This window comes from Prinia subflava, chromosome 1, assembly GCF_021018805.1.
Source record: "Prinia subflava isolate CZ2003 ecotype Zambia chromosome 1, Cam_Psub_1.2, whole genome shotgun sequence".
Taxonomy (NCBI): Eukaryota; Metazoa; Chordata; class Aves; order Passeriformes; family Cisticolidae; genus Prinia; species Prinia subflava.
The window spans coordinates 137,750,151-137,772,038 of NC_086247.1; the positions used below are offsets into that span (position 1 = coordinate 137,750,151).

The 21,888-nt window shown below is 39.4% G+C and overlaps 1 protein-coding gene across 2 annotated transcripts in view; it reads left to right on the forward strand.

The window, feature by feature from the left end:
• Window positions 1-604: 604 nt before the first annotated feature.
• Window positions 605-21,888, forward strand: part of ACBD5 (acyl-CoA binding domain containing 5) — a 29,509-nt gene continuing 8,225 nt past the window's right edge. Inside the window, exons 1-9 of one of the 2 annotated variants that reach the window (XM_063414243.1) lie at window positions 605-957; window positions 2,122-2,242; window positions 3,669-3,741; window positions 7,324-7,435; window positions 7,559-7,591; window positions 18,103-18,240; window positions 18,962-19,162; window positions 19,854-19,960; window positions 21,116-21,392. In XM_063414243.1, coding sequence (XP_063270313.1) covers window positions 882-957; window positions 2,122-2,242; window positions 3,669-3,741; window positions 7,324-7,435; window positions 7,559-7,591; window positions 18,103-18,240; window positions 18,962-19,162; window positions 19,854-19,960; window positions 21,116-21,392 — 1,138 coding nt within the window. In that variant the 5' untranslated portion in view covers window positions 605-881. The remainder of the gene's footprint in view (window positions 958-2,121; window positions 2,243-3,668; window positions 3,742-7,323; window positions 7,436-7,558; window positions 7,592-18,102; window positions 18,241-18,961; window positions 19,163-19,853; window positions 19,961-21,115; window positions 21,393-21,888) is intronic. The other variant, XM_063414254.1, reaches the window with a different exon arrangement.

Consider the following 21,888-nt stretch of genomic DNA (forward strand, 5'->3'; position numbering starts at 1 on the left):
TTCAATGGGGCTGTTAATTCATCCTATTGCTCACTGGGTAAATTATTCCATTTGCTACAAAAGCAGTTGGTTTAGCATACTTTTGTTTGACTTTGCAGAGTGCTGGATGCACAGCGCTCTTGAATAAGGCCATTCATTTATTTAGCTACCAAGCTAACTGGTAGTACTGTGCTGGTATTCACCCACATCTCTGGATACCATGGAAATAGCTGCTCCCTGGGTTCTAGGCATGCCTAAAATTTTAATGTAAAGAGGAGTCATTAAAACTATTTCAAAAAATGTGTCTACAGTGGTAATTTAGGTGAATTGTGTGGGACTGGATGTGGGTATGAGGATGGCTGTGAGGAGGGGAGGCAGCAGCACAGCAGGCTGCCAGGTGGTGGATGTCCTGAAGACAACTGAGGGCCGTAAAATGGGTGGATTATGGCACGTTTTGAAATTTTCATCCGCCTGTGTTGTAGCAATACAAGCAGGACAGAGAGGGGGCAGGAAGAGGAAGGAGAGAGAAGGAAACTACGTTTCCCGGCGTGCCCCCGCGGCCTCAGGGCGGTGCGGGAGGAGGGAAGGGCAGGGAGCGCTGTGGGAGACGTAACATGGGCGCCTGAGGCCGGGGCGGAGGCCGGGGCGGGCTGAGCTCGGGGCCGGCCGGGGGAGCGGGGCGAGGCCGGTCCGAAGTGCTGGCTGGGCTGTCCCGGCCCCGCCGGAGGGGAGGGCGCGGGGCGGGGGCCGAGGCCGGGAGCGGGGCTGGGGCTGGGTAGGGCCCGGCCCCTCCCGGCACCGCTCCCGTGCAGGAGGGTGCGGCGGGGCCGCTGAGCTGAGCTGAACCTGCCCCGCCGGACGCGGCCCGGCAGCCGAGCAGGAGGCGGTGAGGGGCCGGGGCCATGGCCGAGACCGGCTCTCTGCACGCCACCAGGTTCGAGGCGGCCGTGAAGGTGATCCAGAGCCTGCCCAAAAATGGTGAGTGCGGCGGGGGGGTCCGGCGGCAGCGGCGCCATCGGGAGCGGGCAGGGCTCGGCGGGCGGCGGGGCTCGGCCGTGCCCGCGGGGGGAGCAGGGCAGCGGGGCCGCCCCGCCGCGGCTGCAGAAGCGCTGGAGGCTCGGCATTGGTGCTGCTGCCCGCCTCTCGGGGAAAGCCTGCCCAGCCCTGCCAGACGCTCCTCACTCGGGAGCCTGGACCGGGGGACCTGTCACCTCCCCCCGGTTTCAGCCTCCCTGAAATCCTGAAGTTGCTTAAACAAAGCTGTCACCATGAGTTCCCCTCTGATTGAAAGAGTTAACAAAATAGAAAAGAAAAAAAAAAGCAGAACGTATCTTTTTGATAAGAGTTTTGATAATATTTTTATTAAAATTTTGTTCATTACATACATCATTAATTACGGTGTAAAGTAAAATCTGATATTTTGAGGCTCTGAGGTAAAGGTCACTATAAACTTCTAATGATTAGAATCCAACCTCAAGCTACTTGAATTATGAATAATAATAATAATAATAGGTTTATGAATAATAATTGGTTATGAATCTTCCCTGCCAGCTGTTAGAGTTTTATATTTACACTTTTTACCTCTACAAAAGCGTGTTCCACCAAGGAAGAAAAGAAAACCAAATCAGAAGGTATGATGAAACTGTTACTGAAAGTGTTATCAAATAGCTAAAGTAAACAAAGACACTGCAGAAGGCTGTGTTAATTGTGTTGTTTTGGTCTGGTTAATTTTTTGAGTTCTGGAGACTCTCAGTAAAGTTATCATTTGTTAACAGTAAAGTGACTTGCAAGATACTTTGTTTACTGAGAGCTAAACCTGTCCCTTTAAACTGAGTGCAAGGATATCGACTTTATGTTACTTATTACCTTTTCTTACTCTAATAGTGGAGTCTGACCTTAACAGCAGTAAAGGTTATAGTCCTTTAAACTCGGTCTGAAACTTGCTGTTTGTACAGTAAATATTTTCAGTGGCTCTGGTGCTCGGTAGATGAGGTGAAGATGTTCTCTGCTGACTTATTTGTAGTGCTGTGAATCAGGCTGTAACAGGCTGCAGGCTGTTTTCTCACAGAACCATTAAGCTTGTAAAATACTCACTAATATTCTTGATGACAATTTAATTGTATTTTTAAATGCTTTCACTAGGTTCATTCCAGCCAACGAATGAAATGATGCTCAAGTTCTATAGTTTTTATAAGCAAGCAACTCAAGGACCCTGTAACATTCCTCGACCTGGATTTTGGGATCCAATTGGTAGATACAAATGGTAACTTTTCACGAGTTGTTGTTTTGGGGATTTTTTTTTTTTTGTGCTTGGAGTGGAGATGTTTAGAAGAGTAGCACTTGGAGAAAAAAAACTCTCTAAACTCTTTTAAATAAAAAGAACATTCACAGCCTTTGGTGCTTGAGTTAGTGTTCTGTTGTATTCCAGCTTTCTGACTCAGATAATTTATAACTTCCCAGAGCTGCAGGTGAAAACGTTCCCTTGGATTATGCAGGTGGGCAGGTTTTTCTTCAGCAACCACAATCATGGTACCTCTGCAGTGTTTATCTCATGTTGTAAAATGAAGTTCTAGGTGCTCTGCAGAATAACTGATGTGTATGAGTGTCTGGAGTTCTTCCTTGAATTTCCATGTGTGATTTGAGCCAGAAGTAAATGAGTGCTCACTGGCAACCACCAATACAGCTCTGAGCTCCTGGGGAGGTTGGGTTTGTGTCTTTCTGGTTTGTCTGCTCAGTGGCAGGGCTTCTCACTATCTGTGTTTCCCTTGGCCACGGAAGACTTCTGATTCATCAAATTGCTAAGTTCACTTTGAAAAGCCAATGTGAATGTTTTGCTTATAATATTTTAATGATGATTAATATTGTTGTCTTTGTGGTCATGGTGGTCTTGGGAATGTGTGAAATGATTCCTGTGACTTTTTTTTCCTCCTTCCTTCCTCTTCAGCCTCCCCAAGCCAGAGTGCAGGGCATAGACTAGGGCAGTGAGCTTTCATCCACCTGGCTGGTTGTAGCTGGAATGTGAGCCACCAACCTTGGTGGTTTTCTATGAGTGGGACAAATACTCTTAAATGTTAAATCATGTGCAAGACTGAGGAAATGTTTTATTGCAGTCTGTGTTCTGACAGATTTCTTGTGCAATACTGATAAATTTGGTTAGAGTTTTCTGTCTTGTGGAGTTGGAGAGGGCAAGATTTTATTTAGGTCATAAGTAGCTGCTGTGGTAACTATTTGCCTACTAGACTGATGTCTTTCCCCAGTTGATAAACTCAGAAAGGACAGATTTGTCTTGTAGCTTGTTCTGCCTCAGTGACAGCTGTTTGTAAGTGCTGGCTGAAGTGTGCTGGGCCTGATTGTTTTGTACAGCAGAGGATCTTAAACTCAACTTGGTCAAAAGGGTAATGTGTGTGTTTGTATCCGTGTTTATTTACAACTTACTGGGTACAAAATCATAGGTAGTCAGTGAGGAAGTCTTCAGTCCCCAGTCTGTTCAGTTTGTTGCTTCTTCTTCCACTGTGTATTTATCCTAGCAAATTATATATTTGTACTTAAAAAATAATGTGGATCATTCTTGCATTTTGCTTGTATCAGAGCAACTTTGGACATTACATAACTGACCTACTTAAGGCCAAGTTGAAAAAAATCCCATATGCCCTGAAGATAATGAAGGTATATGTGACTTTCTTTCCTAGGGATGCTTGGAGTGCCTTGGGAAACATGTCCAAAGAAGAAGCCATGATAGCCTATGTTGATGAAATGAAAAAGGTATGTTTACTAATGAAAGAATTTTCTAGAACAAATATTCCAGAAATAGAGGAATGTGAGGCAGGTCTCGCTGACTACTGCTGCCAAAGCTCCAAATGAGTTACCTCCTGTGTAAGCTGTTACATTTCAGTACTATGTTTGGTCTATGGGGAGAAGAAAATTACAAAGCTCCTTCAAAAGCTACAGAATTTGTGTTGTTTTAAGAGAAACATGAGAGGTCTAGCTCATACAAAGCTTAAATGGCAGAGCTAAAGAAAGTGAAATATTGAAATCATGGTAAAGGGGGCATTAAAGAAAAGAGAACGGTACCGCACACTGCCTCAGTTCTTAGAGCTGAGAGGAGTAAGCAATCCTTATCCTGGAAAAGAGACTAAAACAAGTTTCCAGAAGGACTTTAGGAGAAAAGGTCTCAATCTCATGACTGGAGACATTATTATAATCAAATATGTAAAGTTAATAATTTTCGATTTTTCAGGAAGAAATCAGCAACCTGAATTTTCTGTACTTGTTACAAAAATATCCCATGACTATTATAGTTGCAGTGAAACTATTAGCATTGAGTAATGTGCTCTGTTTTCAAATAGATGTGTAACTTGTAAACAATCATAGTTACCGTATTAAGCAGGAATTGCATTGTTAACTAAAGTAAACAGAATTAAAACTTTCATATCACTTCTTAACTAACCCTTTTCACTGCAGTCTTTTCACTGAAACTTTTTAAGATGACTTTTCCAGTTTAAAGATTATTTGCTGACAATCTGAATAAAAGTATAATTGTAATCTGTTATTATAATGAGGTTTGAGTCAAGGGAAAAAGTTCTACTCCAAGTACACTTGCTTTTTTTGTAGGCCATTATCTTGACATCAAACTCTGAATCTGTTTAATGGGTGATACAACAAAATTTTTTACTAGGCAAGGAGCTGGAGTCTCATTTACTGTTCTTTTTCCTGTCTGTAGTTTTGGTAATTTAGTTCCTGCTGCTATTACTGTATCTGCTCTAAAATGAAGAATAAGCAGCTCCAGAAAACACAGAAGGGCAAATACTTTTTGTTTGATTAAAAATCCCACTAAATTTTAATAATTCCTTTGAATGTGTGCCACAAGGTTTAGTGCTTCATTTCAAATCTCGCATTTAATATATGTTGATATTTCAGGAGATCACCTTATGGGGTTTTTTCAGTGCAGTAACTGGTTTGGACAGGACACTAAAACCAAGTGAAACTGCAATGTTTGTTCTAAAAAAAACCTCTAGTAAGCCTCCTGTGAAGAAGTCTGCTTTCTTGGCCCTAATGAACCACAAATATTCTGCTTCTGTGAGGATTACATGTAGGGATTGGAGAGTAAACGACTCCCTGCCTTGCTCAGCTTTGAAACTGGGGAATCTGTTTACCCTGCTTTGGTGCTGTTTCAGCTCTCACATTTGGAATACTAGCTTCAGCTTTTCCATCCCAATTGATTCTACTTGCAATGTCAATGGAAGTGCATTTCAAATGGATCCACTGGGTTGTTCTATCAGCACGTACTGCACTAATCCTCATGAACCTACTGTGGGCAGTCTGCTGTTGCTGCATAGGTATCCATGTCTGAGGGGGCAAAAACTCACCTGTATGCTCATATCTATCCCAGGACTGTGTTTAAGGCTGTAGAAGATTGCCATATATCCCCCACCCTGGCATTTGCGCATTGTGTTTTGCCTATACACGCATCAGATGATCCTGTCACAAAATTCCAGATTTGTTTTGGGGTTTTTTTTCCGCTCCTTAATGTGATAACCTTGAAAATCACAGTTGAGGAATGTGTCTGGGTAAGGTTTTGATATGCTGGTGAGAGCTGACCAAATGTCTTATTTTTAGTTAAAATAAACAAAATGGACCTGAGATCAGATTCAAGGTTAGTTTGTTTCAAGTAGCATTTCTGAAATTTATTTTGCAATGCTGTTTAAACTGATTTGTTTACAGTTCAAGTATATTGTTTTGTTACATATTACAAATAAGTGGTATCTTAGCATGAAGTGTTAACACTGTGGTGTTTCTAATTTAAAACATGAGTATATATGAATTGTGTGACATCCAAGGAAGATAGTGGCTATAATAAGAAAGCAGTTACATTTGCTGGGGAAGTATTTTCTCTTTTTGTGCTCACCTAAAAGCTAGCAGTTAGAAAAAGTTCTAAGAATTGCTATAAGGAGCACAGAATGTATTGAGATCTGTTCAGAATATATGAAGAGCAGTAATGTGCAGACATCATAGTAATGTGCACACATCATGCATGTGTGAAACAGTTTACAGAGCTGACTATAAACACATAACAAATACAAGCCTTATTCTAGAATAGACTTCCCGTTTCTCTCAATGTTATTGAAGTAAAAAAAATCAGCAATCACAAAACTGTTCAATCTCTGTTTCATATCCAGCTCTGTGTATCTGAGTATTTCTCCCTAATAAAGACAATGAACAGATCAGAGAAGTGGCAATGAAACTGCAGGTCGATAGAATCGTTGTCTCTTGGTATCCTTGACTGGTTTCAAGTGTTGACTTGCGGGGTGTTAGCCTGCCTGGAGCTCCTGCTCTGTGCAATAACGCTGCAGCTTTTGCTCCTCGTGCTCTCTGGTGTGCTTGGTGCCTCTGAGCAGCTTGTTCTGTGGCAGCATGGACCTTCATCTCTTGCTTTCCTGGTGCCCTTCAGGAGGAGGAGCTGTTAGTTTGCTTCAGCCTGAGTTGTTTTTTTACCTATAGCTATTGTCACTTTTAAAATATGGTAACTAAAAAAGAGAAATAAAGCTATTGGCAAAACTCTTGTTTGAAAGAACTTAAATTAGAATGGTACAATAATACCATATGCCTTTAAATTAGCATCCAACTATTTAGTCTCTTCTGTTTAATTTATTTTAGATTTAAGATTTTGCATTCCTATCATATGATCAAAGGTATTGTTTTTGTAACTTAAAATGAAGAAATGCTCCAAATGACTTCAAAAGCAGAACTTGGTTCTGGTTTGTTCTTCTTCTGAGTGGGTCTTTGTGCTCTCTGAGTTTTGCTGTATTGTGTCCTTTTTTTGTTTGGGGTTAGAAGGACTAGTAGAGCACTTCTGATCTGCTCCTTACATTCCATTGAAGGTGGCAGGGCTTGACAACACAAAGAATCCTCTAAGACAAAAAAAAGTGTTTCCATTTTATTTTCTCTGCAGAAAGACTTGTCTCTAAAATAATTACATTGGCTAACAGCAGCCTGTTGAAATTTGAGATGGTTTAGTTCAAAATTGCAGAAATAATGGATTCCAAGGTCTACTAATAAATACTGTGTCAAGGCTGTTTTAGTGTTGGCAAATGCATTAGCTCTCTTATCTTCTCACCTGAAAAATATGAATTTAATTGTAAGATTCTTATCCAATAACTTAGTTTTATGTTGTTTCCCTGTAATTAAAAAAAAGTAAAAAAAAAAAATCAGAATAACAAGTGTAGTGACTTAATGAAATATTACTGACTTTTACAATGACTAGCAATTTCTAAAATCAGTTGAAATGAATGACTGAATCATTAAGATGCTGTTTCATAAGGTGCTTTATGTTTTGGACTTGTGCAGATTCTTGAGAGTATGCCAATGACGGACAAAGTTGAAGAACTGCTACAAGTGATAGGCCCATTCTATGAAATAGTAGAAGATAAAAAGAACAGAGGATCTGACCTAACATCAGGTTCGGACAAATAACTTTCTTTGTACTAATAATCATAACTCAGTGTTTGGGGGCTTGTCTTCTGTAAATGATTTAAAAGCTAAATGTTGCATCTCTCTGTTCATTCTCTTTACCGTATGGCAGTTCGAATGGAGAAAGTCTCTAAGTATTTGGAAGGTAGGAATAATAAATTATGTGTAAATCCATCATTTCCATTGTTTTGGTGCTGTAGGAACTTCCTGCTAACACTTGTGACTTGTGGGCTTGCCACCTCATTAGGCTGGGTTTTGTTTTACTTTACTTTTGAGGTGATTAGGTCCAGGAAGCTGCATGTTTAGTCCTTGTCCATGGCCTTTTTGAGCTGTTGAAGGAAGCCTGAAGAAAAGAGAGTATTTAAAACAAAACAACTCTCCCAACCAAATCTATTTTGTGCCTTTCCATGAAGAAAATCAACAACTAATGTGTACTGATACATTCTGATGTAGATGTGGATTGTCAAACTGAATGTAGTTCTGGTAATCCAGCTCTGTCATCTAATCTAAATTTTTTTTAAAAAAATCAACATTCAAACCTCATGTTTTTAAAATTATGGCTTCTCTAATACATACAAGTTTTCTGAGGTTCAAGGTCATGAGGGGAATATTTAAACATTTTCAATTACTGACAGGTGGCAAACCTAGTGGTGTCACAGCTGCATAAAAATCAGTGTGTTGATTTTTATTTAGCAAAACCATTGTAAGAATGTTTTGATCATACCAGTTATTATGTTACAGGTAATGTGTTCATAAGGCTGTTGTATAAGTCTTACAGTTGTTTAAATCTGGCTTAAAATGACATTTAAAAACTGAAATGCAACTGGGCAAAACTTGAAACTGTTTTAAAAAACCAAATCCATTGCACAAATAAATTGGTTAATGTCTTTAAGAATTATGAATCAACTGGTCAAGTTGCCTTTTGTGTGTAGCTTTTTTCCCCCTACCTTAAAGGAATGTGGTTTCATTATCAAGCCTCAGAGAAACAGAAATAATTTTTCATTGTTTTTGGGGAAAAGCAGTGGTAGAAGTTCTTACATGGCCTTTTGAAAGAGGGTGTGACATTTTTCGCAACTGAACTTGTGTGTACTTCATGTGTGGGACGCAATAGGTTCGCCTGACGGCTGGATTGATGGGCAGGTAAGAGCAGCAGTAGATTCAGGTCAGTGATCTGTGTAATAAGGATTTACTTATACTTGGTGTCTGTGGCACAGTGCCAGAAGCCACTTGAAAAAATTACTTGCATAGATACAAAGAGAATCATGGAAGTGTACCTGTTTCCATAACAAATCTAGCATACTTGTGTTTTAAACAGGCAGTTTAAACATAAGGCAGTATAAGTTAAACAGAATAGCAGATTTCAGCTTTACTTTGTGCTGTCATTGGTGCAGTAATTCTGGTGATATGTCATCATTCATACCGCTTACAGGTGTAACATCTGATTATGCCACAATAAATTAGGACAGAATTTTCACAAAGTCCCTTGTATGTTACAACTTTACCATTGCATTTTAGGTTTTGAAGCCTTTTCTTTGGTGCTCTTACCACTTCCCTGATTAAAAAAAGTGAAGCTGGAAATAATTATTGTTGTTGGCAGTACAGATATCAAAATATTTTGCAGAAGTATAGAAGCATGGTTACCTTCAGTCTTTCACATACACATTAAAGAATAGAACCAATGTGCCCTGTCTGAGATGCTGCAGATGCTGGTAACAGTGCTGTTAAAAATAGACACACAGTTATGTTTTGATTGTGTGAATTTATCCAGTCTTGTTTCTTTCCTTACCCCCAAGTCCCCGCAGTCTGTAAATTCTGTTGTGGAAAGTGTGTTTTTCAGGGGCAGCCTTTTCAGTTGGTATATTCTGAAAACTGGGCCCCTCTCTTGACTGCCTTGCTTCATATTGTACCCCTATCTTCTGGTCCATTCTATTTCGAGTTTGCCTTCCATTATTCCATCAAACTTTAATCTGTATGCAGATCATTATCTAATTGTTTAAGAATTGTATGCCACTGCCTCACAATTAACAGTTTCTTGAATTAGTGGAAGAGAATTGTCTGTAAGCTCAGTGTGCATCAGTTATGGCTTGTGTATTGTCTCTAGCAGATTGTCCTCAACAGAAAAGTACAGCCTTTTATAATTGCATCTCTAATCTTGTGATTTCTTTGAAAATGTTAAATACAAACCATTGAAATACTTTCTGCATCAATAGAGCCTGTGGCTCCTTAATAAAGAACACTGATGTCTGGCATGTCAGCATTGAAATGAATGAATTGTAACATCTATTAGAAAACGAGGACAAACTTACTGGACCCACGGGTTACAAATATCCAGACTTAAGTGTGTTGGTAAAGAAAGAAAAATAGAGAATACATTCCAATGGGCTGAGCACATCTAAGAGTTATTTCAACAGCATGTAACATAGGTATTTTTTGGAAAGGTCACCCTGCAGCTGTGTGAAATGCTTGACTTGTCTGGAAAGCTGTGTCAGTAGTCTCTTTCTGACAGGTATAAAGTGCTTCTTTACAGACAAAGTCATTGACAAATTATTTTGGGGTATGTGAAATACTTGACATCAAAGAAGAAAGTGGGCTCTTAGCTGACAGCACTGCAGAGGAGAAGAGGTAGCTCTTGGAGCATTATAGAAGGAATCTTGTTTGTATCTGCTGGAAGAGTAGAGGGACACATAAGATGGATGGGTGCTTTAGAAGAGCAGCTTTTTAACTTTTTTGCACTTGCTAGTAGATGAACAAGAAATCTGATGTCTAAGTCAATGTTAAAAAGGCAAAGAAGCTTCAAAACACCATTGCTGAGTAAAAGTGAATTTTTAGAATGGCCATTTTTGTTGTGTTAATAGCTGAAGAAGCTAAAGGTGGGCTAGGATTGGCACCCTAGTGATCTGATACAGGGTGGAAAATACTGAGATTTTCAGAACCAATTCATCCTTCAGAATATTCCCCTGAGAATGGTTATGAATGTTTTCTTTTTTCAGAATGAGAGTAAATCCAAAGGGGGGCAAGGAAATCTCTGTCTGACTGTCTCCCACACTAAGTTAAGGTATCTGAACAGCTAAGTAAAGTATCTGGAAATTGTTTACAAGTTGTTAAGTAGAATTTTTCTGTATAATCTTTTTGCTTTGTGATAAGGCATTTAATCTATTCTAAAATCCTCCCAAATAAAGATGACCCTTTGCTTGCATTCTGACTACTAGTGGTGTTAGTAAACCTTTGTGAAAACCAAATGTTGCCTCCAGTAATAAGAAGTTAGGTACTGCAGAGTCTGTAGAAAGTTTCAGCATTATAATACTCTTAAATCTTTCCTTCCTAAGGAGCGTTTCTCTCCCGAAAGCTTTTCTCCCAGCTGTGTTGCAGTTGCACCACATGAAGGTCTGTTGAGGCAAGGTGCTGTGTAGTGCTGCATGTGCTGGTTTGGGACAGTGCTGATGGCAGCACGGGCTGTTAAGGAGGAACCTGTGAATGGCAGAAGCTGGCCTGGCTCACAGGCAGACACAGCTGTTTAACAATCTGCCTGGTGTCTTCTTGCATTCCATATGGGAGCTAGGTTTAAAAGACAGTACTAACTGAGGTCTGTGTGCTCTTACAACAAGCAAATACATGTAAACATTTGTATTTCAAAGGCAGTAGTTAGTACAGGACATAGATCAACTTTGAAAAAAGTGAGCCTGTTTCTAATTACTATTTTCCAGATAGAAATACTTTTCTTACTCTTAAAATACAATGTTTTCCAACTGTGTTTCCTTAGATTGCATATGACTAGTTTATCTTTTCAAATAGTTTTGTTTTCTCAAAGACCTTCTCAGGTTGTTTTCAACATCTTTGCTTTTGGGCCATTGCTCTGAAACACTCTGTTTGCCTCATAAGCTCACTTTTTCATGGCTGTTTGACTTCAAAGATACTTGCTTAACAGATTTCCTGCCCTTTCATTCCACCTTTCTTCACTAGGATTTTTACAGAACTCGGTGTCAGTGAATCTTCTTAGTCATTCATAAGAAAGGAGAAAAGAGCTGAAATCCGTGTTGCTCTGAACTGCAGTGTGTTATTAGGTTCTGTTAGTGGCTGCACCACAATGAGGAGTTGCATTGAGGCAGGAGGAGCTGCTGGGTGTGTGGGTGAGTGAGGTTTTGAAAATCCCATCCTTTAAACTTTTCTCCCCTTCAAGTTTCCAATTATAAATTAACAGGTATAATCAAGGTTACAAATGATACTCAGAAAGGCTAGTGTGAAACTTGCTATACAAATATTTTTTTGTTTAAATCTCAGTAGTTTAGCCTTCAGGAGTGTCTAGAACATTCTCTCCAGCATTGGCTGCAGGATGAGGTTATTATAGAAGATTAAGGGCTGGGCCAGCAAGTTCCAGTCAGTGGAGAGTCTCAGTGAGCTGTGGAATCAGTGTCTCAACAAGCCATGGCTTGTCCTGTTGCAATCTGTATGCAATAATGCCTGCTTCAGGCTTTACACACCAAATCTCAGCCTCTTTTGTGACTTGACTTCAAGCTGATGGTTTATGTCAGTGCTGTCCAACAGTGCTGGAAATCAGGGCAGACTATCAGTGTAGCTCTAAGCCTTGAGCATTTCAACAGCTCCCCTCTCATACAGAGTGAGCAGAAAATATATTGCCACAGGGTGAGCAGCAAAGTATCCAAATGTGAAAATGGAAGATTCAAAATGGTTTCTTTCTAAGTGGAGGGAGCTATGAGAAGATTTCTTCTGTGGAAGAAGCCTGTCTGTATTGTGATTCATGCTGGGTTGAGTCAACAGTAACGGTTTTGGTGCATAATTGGTTCTTGAACTTGGTTTTTTCCTCCAGCCAGACAAGATTTTCCTGCAAAAAGGAAAGTAAATGTCAAAAGCTCTTCAGTTTTCATAATTTAGAAGATGTACCCACTTGGTGCAAAATTCTGGTGTCTTATATTTTAGCCGTGTTATTGTAGTTAAGATCTTATCATGAAAGAACTGGAATCTCTATTTCTCAGAGCTCTCTTCTACAAAGACAAGCTACAAAGAAGCAGTGGATAGAGGTGTGGGAGGCTGGGGAAGGACAGATGTAGGTAGTTGTATCCTGATTGCTGTCAGAAAAGTGCCCAGTGGACACGAACTTAACTTTGTCTAGCAAAAATAATTAATTATAGCCTTTAAGATGCATGGAAAAGCCATTTGTTTTACCTCTGATGCTGTGTTTGATATGGGCTTTGTAAAAGGCAGTTCAGATGGTAGGCCTGGAGCAGATGGCAGGAGAATATGGCCTTAGTGTTATTTCATTTTTGTTTTTTTCTGGTACAGGGCAAAACAATTTTTGATTCAGGCTACAATGTGCGACTCAGCTATGTGGCCTTGTGTTGTTTTCTAGCACAATTCAGTTTTCTTTATAGGGTTCTGAGTTCACTGTGCTCGTGTTTTGTGTTTTCTGGGTCAAAACTCAAGAGTGTAAAAATGCTCCTTCCTAGTTGCCATGCAAAGTGGAAGTTCCATGATGACTTTATCTCTTCTGCACAGAGAAGAGCTTAGCAAGGTTTGCTCCTCCCAGAAGGAAGTAGTACCAGGCTTGGGGACATCCTGGATCCTCGAATGATGTTACTATGATGTTTCAAGTTACACCATCTAAGAAGCAGCTGTTTTTCATGTTTGTTCTCACATGCTGGCCGAGGTGCTGACAGAAAGCTGGCACAGCCTGGATCCTCTGCTCCCGCTGCACACGCGCCGTGTAACCGAGCTGTGTGTGCCTGGTGGCCCTGGACACCCGGGGGCCTTTGTGGAACACCTGCCAGTGCTGGGAATGCCTGGAGCAGCTGCTCTTCTGCCTGGCTTCTCTCTGCCAGGAAATCCCAGGCACATTGTCTCTACTGCAGAAGGCTGAGGAGCATCAGGGAGCAGGGAAATGTATCCAAGTCAACCCCAAAACTTGGTATCTGTATTTAAAAGGCACATATTCTGAAAATCCTTGGGAAAAGGTACTGGCAATACAGATGGAGATGAGAAACTCCTGAGATACTGAGAAGTGTAAAGGTCTGGGATGAGTAGTCAGTGATGCTAAATACTGTACTTGCAAGTTAATATAAATGTCTGAGAAGTTGCTGTTTTCTGTGTTTGTTCGTATCTACAGACTATTGTTTTAATGTTTATTAATGGTAAATAAAGATTTGAGTACTGTTGAATAAATTGTATTAAATACAGAGGCATCTCTTGGAGTGTAACAGCTTGAAAAGCACAGAAGCAGAGAGAGGAATGCTGACAAGGCTCTAGTCTTTTGGAGTATATTAAAAGAAAAATAAAAATGAGGAGAGGCCTTTTCTGTTACAATAAAGTTTAGGAAGACTAAACCACACACAAAAAAAAAAGAAAACTATATAGAGGAAGATGTGGCTGCCCCAGTATGTGTGCTTAGGGTGCACATTTTTCAGAGAACTTGCACCTAATGCACTTAAATTTAAAAGAAATAAAACCATGGTAGTTAAAGTAACAATTTTTAGATTTTTCAGTCTGTATTTCTGACAGAATCTTCTAAAATCTCTTTTTATTTGTGATGGCTGCTTGTTTGAGTAGTGTAGAACAGATGTTACAGGGCAGGCTTGGAAATTTTCTTTGTAGTGTCCTATATTAAAAAGAATGCAAGGAAATGAGGGAATAGAAACTCTTCTTCTAGCTGAAGAGCTTATTGCTCCCAGATGCTTGCATGTACCCCTTGTGTCTCATGCAGTCACTCCTTGCAGTATTTGGTACATCAGTTTCAAAATGAGGTGGGGATTTGTGTAACCAAGTGTATTGGAAACAGCAGAACATGGTTGCACAAACTTAGAATTGAAGCAGGGAGCCTACTTGGATCAGTAACAAGCATGAAACATCAAGGGGTGATGGCTAGAAAATAATTGTTACCTGATGATGAAAACAATTTTGTATAGACTCCTTGAGGCTTAACGTAAACACACATGTGTGGGGAGATCTCTATACAAGGTGATACAAGTGTAGGTCATGGAAATAATCTTCTAGTGGTTAAGATTTTGCTGCTATTGAGCAGATAATAAAGTTATGGTATTTCATGAAAACGTTATTTTTATTAAACGGTGTACAAGGCTAGCTAAAATTTTTATCAGATCTTTCATGTGCTGTTGTAGACTGGCTCCTGATTACTGGTATTTTCAAAGCATGTGAGAGACTGTAGAACTTGTGTGAGGATGATACTGTGATGTACTGGGCTAGCCATCAGTACAGCTCCAGCAGTGCATGTTAATTTTGTATAAGAATTGCATGCCTGTTCATAAAACAAAAATACAAGGCATTTGAGAAAAACCTGCTGGGCAAAGTTCTTTTTGTAAAATGACCTTCAGGCTGAGGCAGATCCACAGAGGCATTTAAGCTCTGAACTCCCACCTGGGTAAAAACAGCCTAGAAATATGTGGAGAGTTAAAAATCACATACTTACTTTTGAGAAACTTAGCCCCATTATACAGGTCATTGAGGAGAATTGTAGTGCTGCCTTTAAAGAAATATATTGAAAGAAATATATTGAAAGAAATATATTTAAAGAAAAATCTTTGGATGTGTTTAAAAAAAGACTGGACATGGCACTTAGTGCTATAGTCTAGTTGAGGTGTTAAGGCATAGGTTGGACTTGATGATCTTAGAGGTCTCTTCCAACCTCATTATTCTGTGATTCTGTGATATTTAGAATGGCTTGTAGAAAATACCTTAATAGAGCTGACACTAGAAAATAAACATCTAGTGAAAGCTTGTAGAGAAGCTGCATGTCTGTTTCTCACATCCTTTCCATCTTGCCTTTTTTATTTTTTTTTTTTTTTGTCAAATCCTTCTGCTTTCTATTTCAAGTTGTTACTGTTATACAGGTCCTACTATTTAGCATTAAAACCCCAAGCCCACACCCCAGGCTTTTACAGAATAGAACTTCTTCTATGGCTAAAAAGCAGTACTGCTTTGATTTAGAAACTAGTCACAAATCTCACAGTTTGATGTTCTATGTAGTGAGATGAAAATAATAAGCCAAGAGAAATTCCTGTATTATCTAAAGTAGGCCAACCAAAAAAGCTACTAACATTTTGCATGCACTTGAAGTGAGTGCATTAAATAAAGGGGTGAGGGGTGGCTGGCTGGGATTAGCACAAACCAGGTAAGGTTTTAAAAGCTTGCTTAACTTTTGCCATTCACACTGAGGATATACATTCCTCAGGGAACAGCCATTAACCTACTAGCAGGGGATGCAGAAGTCATGCTAGTTAGCTCTGCTTAGTCTTCAAACCTGTAACCCTCAGGATTAAATTGATGATTGACCATCATGTCTGGTTCCTTAGCAGATGCTCAGAGCAAGGAGAAGGGCAGCCAACCGTGGGTGTACCATGTAGGAAAAGCAATTGGGGATGGACCTGAGGATAGCAGTGTAAGGGCTCTGAGGAACAGCACACAATTAGGCCTGGCATTGCAGGAGGCCAAACTCTGTACAGGGTTGTGTTCTTAGAGTCTGCATCAAAGCCATTTATGCCTCTTTATGGTCTGTGGGAGCACTGTTGCCAAGAATGACTTTGTGGAAGAAATATGATCCTGATGGATTTCAGTTATTCAGGTGTGATGTGATACCATAAATCTGTAACTGTTGATACATTCTCTCAGTTCCTCCTCTTAATTTAAATGTATGTGATATGTCACTTAGAAGTTTCCCCAAATGAATTATCTCCTTACTGCAAGTAAGTGAAGAAAGAATGTGCTTGAACATTCAAAAACATTCCTTTCAAAAAGAAATAAAGTCAATCTTGGGAAAAACTGTGTGGTGTAGCTGGGGCTTTTTGCAGTACCTTTGGTAGGGTGCGGAGCTTTACAGTGTTAATTCTCCATCACAGCTCAGTGTTCCTCCTGGTCTTGTCTTTCCTGTTTACTCCCACGGCTGGGTAGGACACATGGATGATTGTGTCCCCACCCCTTGTTGTTAAAGGGAAGAGTGATGTGTGCCTTAGGGTGCCAGGGGGGCTGTGTCTGTGCCTAATGCTCATGCTGGGAGGACGTAACTGCTGCCTCATCCTTCTTATGCTGCCGCTTCTGAGAAAAACATCTTGAGAACTGGGGTTCACAATTCATGAAACACATTTGTGAGAAAAAAATGGGACTATGTTGGGATTTCTCTTTTGTGAAGCAAATTTCTGTGCAAATAAATAGTGTCCTTCTATGAGAAGAAAATGAGCAGGTGCTTATATTCTTGTAGTGTACAAGACAGACAATTGCTTTTCCAATTCTCATTTTACAATAAAGTAGGGGTGTTTTTAATCTTCAGATAAGAGATGAATTAAATCAATCCAAAGCAGTGATGCAGGGTGCCCACAGAAACATTACCTTGCCATCAAAGTTAATAAGGTGAACTTAAGGTGAACTTAATATTTAACATATTCATTGTTACTATACAATAAGTTATTTTACCTTTTTGTCTTTTTTAAAGTGCTGTGGATAAGCTTGGAAACTAGAGAAATGTGGGAAGGCTCTTCATTGGAAGGTTAATGTAGAAAAAAGCCTTAGCTTTAAATTACCATGCAGCAAGAGAAAGTAGTGAAGCTGGTTTGGCAACTCCAGTGTAATTGGATATTATTTTGCTGTTTAATGTTAAGCCTAAATGTGAGAATAAATCTTTCAGGGTTGTGACAAGAGAACATAGAAATTATGCAAATGAAATGCTGTGGTGACAACTAAAAGAGTCAGATTTCAGCCTTGGAGCTAACATGAAAACTGCAAGTGTCTTACAGAAACTGTCCCCTCTTTGTACCTTTGTACTCTGTCCTAACATAGGAAGCTTAAGTGATCATCAGGATGTATTTGACCATAACTTTTTTTACAGGAGGTGGTAGAATTGTCCCTTCTGTACTTCATATTTTTAAATCTTTACCTTTCAGTTTTTTGTACAGTTACAGTAAATTGTGATCCTTGGAGTGATCAAAGATGTGGAAAACAGAGATTTAGTAGTTACTTTGTCCATTTCAATATTTGTTTTTGAAAATATTTAGGAAAAAAAAGCTCAGTGTATATATTAATTTCAACTTGTTCAGTGAAATCAGAGAATTTATTTCCATGTGTCATTTGTTAGGTAAATATCTGTATAAATGTGAGTCTTCTTACCATATTTTGCATCTGCCTAAATTAGAGCAGATATTGTGGAATATTAGTGGAATATTATGTTTACCTTATTCAGAATTCTGTTGTTCACATAATTGAATAAAATGTTTCAAGATTTGCCTTTGAACTGTGAGCAGGTTTGAAGTATTTCAGCCCAAAAGGGAAATTCTGTTAAAGCAGTGACTTCTGGGATTAAAAGAACATGACCACGTCAGTCCCAGATGCAGCTGTAACCTAAATTCAGTAATAGGCTTGGTCTGAGACTCCTCCTGAAAGTGGCTGCAGTCTCTTCCCTGGGGGCTGCCTCAGTCATTGAGAATATCTGCAGCAGCAGTCAGGCTCTCAGTGATGGGCCACAAAAAAGAAACATTGAACAAATTAATAAAGAGCTTAGAGAAATACTCTGCATTATTTGATATATCTTCTGATATGGAGGTGCTTTTGTAGATCTGTGACTGATCATTTTGGGGGTGGTAGTGGTGGTGTATGTTTGTTTCCTTTAAAATATATCTTTTTTTCTTTGCTTTTTTTTCTTAGACCTTAGTAATGTTATGAATTCCACTCCAAAAATAAAAGCTGTAAATGGAAAAGCTGAAAGCAGTGATAGTGGAGCAGAATCAGAAGAAGAAGGGCTTCGTGAAGAGGAAGAAAAAGAAGTGCAGATAAATGGAAAGGGTAAGTTTTCTGGAGCATTGTGTCTCCCAGATTTGTTCTTAGCCACCTAAGTGACAGAAAATACCAAAGTATCATGAATGCTGTACTTTTTCAGGGGAATTAGATGCAAATAGATGAGAATGCATAGGTGAAAGATGTCTGTGTTTCAACCTAGGCTGTAAGAATTAAAACCAGTACAAATTTGCAAGCTATGCCATATGATTTTGACTTGCCTAGCAAGTTCTATCAAAAGGTTATCTAAATATTTATACACTGCATCGTTTTGGGTTTTGTTGCCAGTGCTTTTTTGTAAGAGCTATGTATGGCTACATGGCCTGTAAGAGTAGAATTGAAAATTACTTCTTTTTCTTCAGACAAAACAAAACAGAACTTTCAGTAAGATTTATTTAGAGGGTCCATAAAGAAGTGGATGCTGATACAGCAGCATCTAGTGAAAACCAAATGAAATCAGATATTTAGAATTCTATACAGATGTCCTCCAAGGACATTAGGATCATTATTTAGTTTAGAAGAGACACCTACTTCAGATTTACATACTTATGTTTTAAGTATCTGCTCTTTATGCTTTTGTAAGAACAGAACAATCCACACAAATTGGAATATAGGAGTATTTAGATGTTTTGTTCTGCAGATACATTATATATACACTCCATTAGCAAGCTAGCTGCTTGAAGAAATATGGTTGGAGCTATTAGGTATAGAGCTTTCTTTTCTTTTACAGATTATAAGAATGTGAAACCCGAATCAGCAGCTGCTAAGGATTTGGAAGGTATTGTTAGTAATGGCTGTTGCAAGGACAGCCTTATCCCAGATATGCAGAATGGCATCCAGACCAAATCTGCCTTGAATGGCTTCAACCCAGAGGAAGAAACAAATAAAACAGAGCCAAGCCTAGAAATAGCTCATAACGCTGCTCACCAAGGTATTGTCCTTCTAAGACCATGGTTTCATTTGCACGTGTTTTTCATGAAAAATATTCTTTTCTTGAAAGCTTAATCCTGGGATTCAGAGACTAGTAATAGTGTCTTTCAGCTGCAGAAATCTGAAGACAGAATACTAAAACTTAATTAATTCCAGTTAAAAATAAGGCTTTCTTTTAGTTTCTCCTACAGAAAGAGAGATGAATTCAGAGACAGAGAGTTCTAAACTCACAGAAATAGAAGTGTTTTCTTGTAATATCATTATGCTACCTGTGCAAATATTATTTGCCTTTGAAAGTGAACTTGTAGTAAAACAAATAGCACTCATGTCTGGTTTATCATTCTGAAAAGCTAAACATTTATAAATGCCAGTTTGTTGAAACTGGGATCTGAAGATATACTTTTAATACCGACATAACTTTCAGCGAAACTGCTTTATACTGAGCTTAGGAAGGAGAGTGTAATGAAAAAGGCAAAATCAAAATTTACAATGCAGAAATGTCAATATTAAGTATAGTTTTTCCACTAGTAAAGGTTTTCTGTAATTCCTAAGTTCAGGATGACAGTTGTAAATAGAAGGGTCGTGAATTGATGCTCACCTACACTTTTTAACTCATTGCTCTAGTCTTTGCCAGGTTTGACTCAGCTGGCTCACATTTACAAAGCCTGTGTGCCATCCCTCTTTCCCTGCAGGTGCAAGTGAAGAGAATACTGAAGAGATCTCAGCAGCTCAGCACTTAACCAGCGATTCGGACAGTGAGGTTTATTGTGACTCTATGGAGCAGCTTGGACTGGAAGAGGTAGGAGTTTGGTATTCCTGGGTGCACCTTGAAGCTGGTGTGCTGCTTATTTTTAATAGGTTCTTCTCAGTTAAGTGAACAGGGACATGCAGAGGTGAATGACGTGGCTCATACATGCTGTCCTTCTGTTTGAACTACTGGGACTTGTTCCTTTCAATGTCAGCCTTTTACAACTTGGTTACTGCTGATCTAAAAGCCTTGAAGCCCTCAGAGAATTTACGTGAGGAGAAGGCTTCAAAAACAACAGTACAAAGAGACAATGGTCAAAAAAGGAGAAACAGTATAAAGAAACTAAGGTCTGTGTCCACAAATTAATGTAGGGTCTCATAGCATGTAAGGACCAGAATTCAGCTATTTTTATGAAAATATAAGAAGTATCTTTGTAACAATTCACCTTTTGCTTGTTTTTTTTTTGGCCTGATGACTTCTGCATATTTCTTAGAGTAAATAAAGCATTAGCAGGAGGCCTGCAGGCCAGTGCCTGCAAGTGGCCTAGGTCTAAAGAAGTGGGGGGATTACAAGAATTTCTGTGTTCTCTCGTATTCTTCTCAGTCATAATGTACACCTCTGACTTCCTTATAAAAGGTGAGCACCAGCTGTGCTGCCATAGTTCTGACTGGATTTGTGCTCCTGCTGATTACTAATCCTAGCTGTAGTCTTTGTTGGCTTTCTGGCCTAGACCTCCTTCAGAGGCCCAGGTTAAGTGTGGGCTTGGTAGGTTCTACTCAGACACCTCATTTCCTGATTCTGGAGAGAAATGTGTGAATGGTGCTTGGGATCAGAAAGGCCAGTGAGCATTTGAATATTGCATCATCCTCTTGTCTACCTCTTTCCTGAGTATGTAAAGAATTAGTTTTAACAAATCAAATTCTGCCCAGTAATGAAGCACGTTGGGAAATGTAATTTGATAGAAGTGCTGCAACCTGTCTTATCTAGCTGATTTCCCAATCTTGTGTACCGTTCAAGCTTGTTTGAGATTCTTTAATTGAAGTGGGTGGATAACTTGTCCCAATCTGCATGAGGAAAGTTCTAGAGAAGTCTTAGTCCTGAGCAAAGTATTTTCTTAATGTGAAAGTAAAGATGATATTTTTTCCTTTTTAATGTTTAACTGTCATATTTTACAGAATTTAATTACTTGCTAATGTTAATTTGTAGCCCTCAGAGATCATCACATCAGCTAAAGGATCTTTAAAGCATTCACCCCATTTCTTGGATGTAGATCACAGTCTTCTGTTAGAAAATACGGATTTTCCAAGGCACACTTGCAGGACTTACGGGAATCTCCAGCCTGGAAGTACTGGAGAGGGAGTAGCTGAAGAACAAGGTGAAGTCAAATGCGGAGGAGAAGATGGCAAAGCCAGTAATGGGGGTCCTCACAAGGAGAAAAAAGGTGGAGAAAAAGCAGATTTCTACAGTGTCAGAAGAGGGAGAGGTACTGTGACCCTGCATTTGTGTTCCCCACTCTCCTCACTGCCATGAATTGCTGGTGTCTGAGGAGCACCTGTCAGCACTGTCCAGCGGGACAGTCATGTTCATAGTGCTTCTGTTCTTCAAATAAAAGTAGATAACAAAATGCCTATTACAGTGGGTAACTTAGACTCCAGCTGCTGCTTATGGCACTTGGGTTTTTACAAATGTAGTCCTTAAAAGCAGTGTGTGCCTGAGAGGAGTTTCTTTAGAAGTTACATATTTACTGTTAAATACATACGCATTTATATCTCTGTGGTGGTTTATTTGAAACCATGAAATGCCATGGAAAGATATCAGTGAGATATTGTTTTGTATATAATGGGAATGCTAGCCACACCTTTGAGTGATCCTGATACTATCCATTATGAGTCTTAAAACTTAATGATTCTTAATCACATAATAGCCCAGATGTTCATTTTAAGTTGGACCTCTGCGCATTTTAATTCCATAATACTTCT